Source organism: Sorghum bicolor, chromosome 2 (assembly GCF_000003195.3).
Source record: "Sorghum bicolor cultivar BTx623 chromosome 2, Sorghum_bicolor_NCBIv3, whole genome shotgun sequence".
NCBI classification, from domain to species: domain Eukaryota; kingdom Viridiplantae; phylum Streptophyta; class Magnoliopsida; order Poales; family Poaceae; genus Sorghum; species Sorghum bicolor.
In genome coordinates this window covers 73,544,483-73,549,165 of record NC_012871.2, presented here as the reverse complement: position 1 = coordinate 73,549,165, position 4,683 = coordinate 73,544,483, and the positions used below count along the sequence as shown (strand labels likewise).

At 41.7% G+C, this 4,683-nt stretch overlaps 1 protein-coding gene across 2 annotated transcripts; it reads left to right on the top strand.

The window, feature by feature from the left end:
- Positions 1,120-4,683, top strand: LOC8061556 (U4/U6.U5 small nuclear ribonucleoprotein 27 kDa protein). Of its 2 annotated transcripts, XM_021452255.1 has the most exons (4): positions 1,120-1,795; positions 3,986-4,073; positions 4,164-4,245; positions 4,319-4,683. In XM_021452255.1, the coding sequence occupies exon 1, from the start codon at positions 1,184-1,186 to the stop codon at positions 1,781-1,783; it is 600 nt and encodes a 199-aa protein (XP_021307930.1). In that variant the 5' UTR covers positions 1,120-1,183; the 3' UTR covers positions 1,784-1,795; positions 3,986-4,073; positions 4,164-4,245; positions 4,319-4,683. The 2 variants fall into 2 exon arrangements, with proteins under 2 accessions (XP_021307930.1, XP_002463197.1); XM_002463152.2 differs by having other exon boundaries at positions 3,986-4,245; positions 4,319-4,458.

Below are 4,683 nucleotides of genomic sequence, written 5' to 3'. Positions count from 1 at the left end.
TTTCACACATTCTCAGTAGCTGATGGTGCACACGGGTGGGTTGGATCAATGGGGCCTTGTCAGTTTCATGAACATCAACTTTCTGACCCAGTGACATCAGTGGTGAGCTCTTTGTATTATGTACCATGCATTGTCGTGTACACCATATTCTCTATCCAATTGGATCCCCAAAAAAATTGAGATCTTAGAGCAACTCCAACCTAAGTCCCTAAATTAAGTCCTTAACTTTTATTTAAAAGCTATGATAAAAAAAGTAGGGGCTCAAATTAAGACCCAACTCCAATGGAAAACAGATCAAGTTCTTATCTCACATATTCTTGTCTTGATTTATGGGTGGAGAGAGGAAAGTAGGTGGGATCTATTGGATAGGGGGTTCTAGATGTGAGAGGCTGAAACTATAATTTGGGAGGGCATGGAAAATGGGAGTCTAAGTAGGAGGTGGGTTGGAGTTGATTTTTTTTGGATCAAATCCCTAGATTTAGAATATGGACTTGTTTAGAAGGTGGCTTGGAGTTGCTCTTATGATAGAATCCTTTGCTACAGCGATGCTTTGCACGGAGTGGAGAAGACGGAAGAGCATGTTGAAGCTGGATGAAAGGATGGTGATGAGATTAATTCCTTGGATAGCTACAATCTTTGTACTTTCATGTTGAACATGTTTGCTCTCAAATTTGCGAGCACAGACAGGTGCTCTATTTAAAAGGAAGATTAATTTAAATCAATTGTGTTGGTTTTTATGTGGGATTTTGTCGTCGTCGTCGTCGTCGTTGTTGTAACATTAAAGATAAATATAATGAGCAAGAGATCTGTGCACGCATTAACTCTAAGACCTGTTATCCTCCTTCATGTTTCACTTCCAAGAAACATATTATCTTTTTGCATGGACTCAATTATATGGAGTGGTTTTTTTTCTGCTAACACCAAATTTTGAAGTTTGAGTTGATTTAAGAGATCCAATTTCTTTCCTCTTGAATTTTAGAAGAGTCTTAAATTGCGACAATAACTTATATGGAAATAGTTTTGACAAAGCACAATTAGCAACTAAGTATTTTAAAATTGATAGAATAATTTTGAATTTTATATAACCCGTAGCGTTAGCACGGGCATTATACTGGTAGGAGTAGTTGTCTCCAAACCAAACCGTCCCAAACCCTACCCCCTCTCCTCCCCTCTCGCCGGCGAGATGTCCGACCGCCGCCGCGACAAGGAGAAGCCCCGCGACCGCGACCGCGACCGTGAAAAGGACCGCGACATCGACCGCCATCGCGACCGAGATCGCGACCGGGACCGGGACAGGGACAGGGATCGAGATCGCGAGCGCGACCGCCGCCGCGAGCGCGAGCGGAAGCGCTCCCGGTCCCCGTCCCCGTCGGCAGACCGGGACCGCTCCCATCGCCGCCACTCCCACTCGCATCGAGGCCGTTCGTCCCCTTCCCCCGACGCCGGCCGCCACAAGCGCCGCCGCGAGGCCTCCCCTGCCACTGCCGACCACCACCACAAGGAGGATAAGAAGGCCACCGACTCTCACGCGACACCAAAGGGCGGAGGGGACCCCGCGGCCGCGGCCGCGGCCGCGGCGGTGGGTGACGGCGACGTGGATGCGGAGGAACTGGAGATGATGAAGATGATGGGCATCCCCGTCGGGTTCGACTCCACCAAGGGAAAGCACGTGCCCGACGCCGACGTCAGCGGGGTGCGTGCCGTCACCAAGCGCCAGCCGCGCCAGTACATGAACCGCCGTGGTGGATTCAACCGCCCTCTGCCGCCTGAGCGCAACCGCTGAGGATGGGAAAAGGTCTGAATCTCTCTCCCTATCTCTATGTTGATAGTTAAGAACTCAAGATTATTTAAGTAGTTGTGCTTCTATTGTTTGTACTCCATTCCAAATTATAAGACATTTTGGCTTTTCTAGATATATAGCTTTTGTTATGCACTTAAATATATGTCTAGATACAAAATAAAAGCAATGTATCCAGAAAAGCCAAAATGTTCTATAATTTGTCACGGAGGGAGTATAACTTCTGTGTTGAATACTTGAATTACTTTGGGATTTCTTACAAAGGAATTGTCTGTTTTTTTCGCCATGCTTTTCTTATCAGGATTACTGTTGTATATGTATTATATAGATAACAATAACAAAAATGATGCCATTGGGTAACGTTTGGGCATAACCGTGCTATTTAACATCCACACCCACGAGGTCTTTCCCCAATCCACACTCTCCCCAGACCCATTTAAATTTAAATTACCTATAGCCGATGGATAATGGGTAGTAATTATTGGATAAGGGTAATTGTTGACATGGGATATCTCTCTACGACTCTGCTTTGTCACTGGAAGACAATGGCCAGAGCAAAACAACACTGATGCAAAAGTGCTAAGTGCAATGAGTGAACATGCAGACCTCTCCATAGGAAAAAAGAACACATGTACAAGAGATTGTTAATACATTTTTTTTGTTGACTTAAAATACTGTAAGTCCGTTTTTATGATGAAAAATAATGACGCGGACCAAAAAATATTAATGTTTTCATAGCTGCTGCAACGGAGACATCAATCATAGATATCTATTGCTGAAGCATACATCTACTAGTTTCATTTTATTTTACAGATAAATAAATAGATAGACCTTGGCCAGCTAATTTTCTTGTATTGCCAATCTATTCTACTACTCAACTTGCACTACTTCATCGACATGCTTGTACAACTCTTCTTTCCTTCTAACTGTTCATTGGCTGAAATACACAAACAAAAGTTAGCAAAGAATAAAGAGATGAACAGATATGGTTTATCAATGCAGTACAATCCATACATAAAGATAAAAACTTTGTCTGTCAAAATGACAACAACGCAATCAACAAGTACTTAGCCATACATATGGATTATGGAAAAAAAAACATCCACACTTGGTCAGATTAAGAGGACTCAAATTTAAACTTCCAGGAGAAGACATCTTTTTTTTTGGGTAAATCATCATCCATACTTCCATGTTGTTAAGTGACAATGTGACGAATCAATACTAATAATCATACAGAAGCATTAGAGCTTAATCATACAGAAGACATGTTCAGCCCAGCAAACGCATAGTCAGTGGAAGAAGGGAGCAACCTCATATTTGGCACAAAGTTCAGATAATTTTGCTGCACGAACTGAAGCCACGTGTGCTTCAATGTCACACCTAAGCTTATCCTTAACTTTTGAAGGGTCCATTTCACTTGTTCAATAGCAGCGTCTGTCAAAAATTAAGCTCATATGTAACAAGGAATGTGTTTAGGTAGAAAAGGAGTGGGTTCAAAACTGAACGATTACATTATTTTGCATGGGACTCAAAAAGTTTGTGTCCTGTAGCAGGTAATGAATATTAAGTTGTGTTTGACAGCTGTCACCTCATTCCTCGAAATCCGTTGGACGACAGCATCCGCGGAGCGCTTTTCAATCTGTTCTTTAATCCAAACAGCAGCCCAGTTCAACCAATTTAATCCAAACAGCAGCAAGTCATCGTCCGAACCTGGCAGGAATGGTTCCATGCTGGACGGACTTGATGCCGGACGTGACCCCTCCACCAACCAAACACACTGTAAAGCACCAACGGCAGATACACAATTGTTTCATTGTAAGCCTATCAGCAGGTCTATTTTACTCTGCAGTTGGCTGGTAATTCACCAGCAGAACCAGAAATGTACTTGCCTGTTTGTCAAAATTTCAAACTTAAATGGAGAACAGGAAAAAGTGCAGCAAGTACTTACTATTGCTAAATGGTTAGCTATCTGTTGATGACTCTTTTAGAATACTTACTGCTTGTATTGTTAACCTATTTATGAAATTTTCGATATTGATAGTCAATATTTAAAAAGTTTTGCCCAAAACCTTGATGGACTTGTATTTATGATCAGAGAAAGTATGGTCTAAGTTCTTGGCAGCTACTGTTAATTATTTCCTGAATAATATCAACTGATTTTTTTCTTTTCTTTTTAATGTTTTACAGGAACATGTGCCAACACAAAGATGTGCTGATTTTGGGTAGCGGTTACTCTGTTATTGGACAGTGTAGGAGATGGGCCACTGCTGAGCATGTATAAACCTTGATGGCTATCTACTTTGCAAAACACTGTAGAATGATATCCTGTTCTCTTTTGTCATCGTTTATTCTGTCGGTATTCCAGGAAAACAGAATTTGGTGGCTCATTTTGAAACTATGGCTTTACAGCTTTAACGTGATGTTTCTGGCTTTCTGCGTGCAATTTGGTGAGCCTCAAGCAATGCTTGTGCAGTCCTTTGTTTCTTGATTTCCACAGCTTACACTTCTGTTTGTTCTTAGCACTTGTTTCAGGTAATCAGACATGCACCACATGGATTCCCAAGTGAAACTGCTTTTGCTTTTAGTTGTATGCTTTGCAATGAAATTATTGGTAATGGACATGAGTACAACATCTGTAACTATAAGTTTCGAAGATCTTACTGAGCTCTAGCAGAAACCTAAGAGGCCTGTTCTTTCAATAATATGTAGAATGACTCTGGTAATTATAATATAAGTTTAGGCTACTGAATTAGATCCAGAATCTAGTACCGTGAGTGATTTACCAGTTTATGGTTGTGGCGTGAAATGACCTTGATGAAGAGACAAAAAGGCGTGAACAGTAAAATGCCGGTACTGTGTTTAGGGAGACAACAGTTTAGTTTATA

Bases quoted from the DNA above. Each gene is read 5' to 3' on its own strand.
- LOC8061556 (XM_021452255.1), top strand. From the start codon at position 1,184: ATGTCCGACCGCCGCCGCGACAAGGAGAAGCCCCGCGACCGCGACCGC.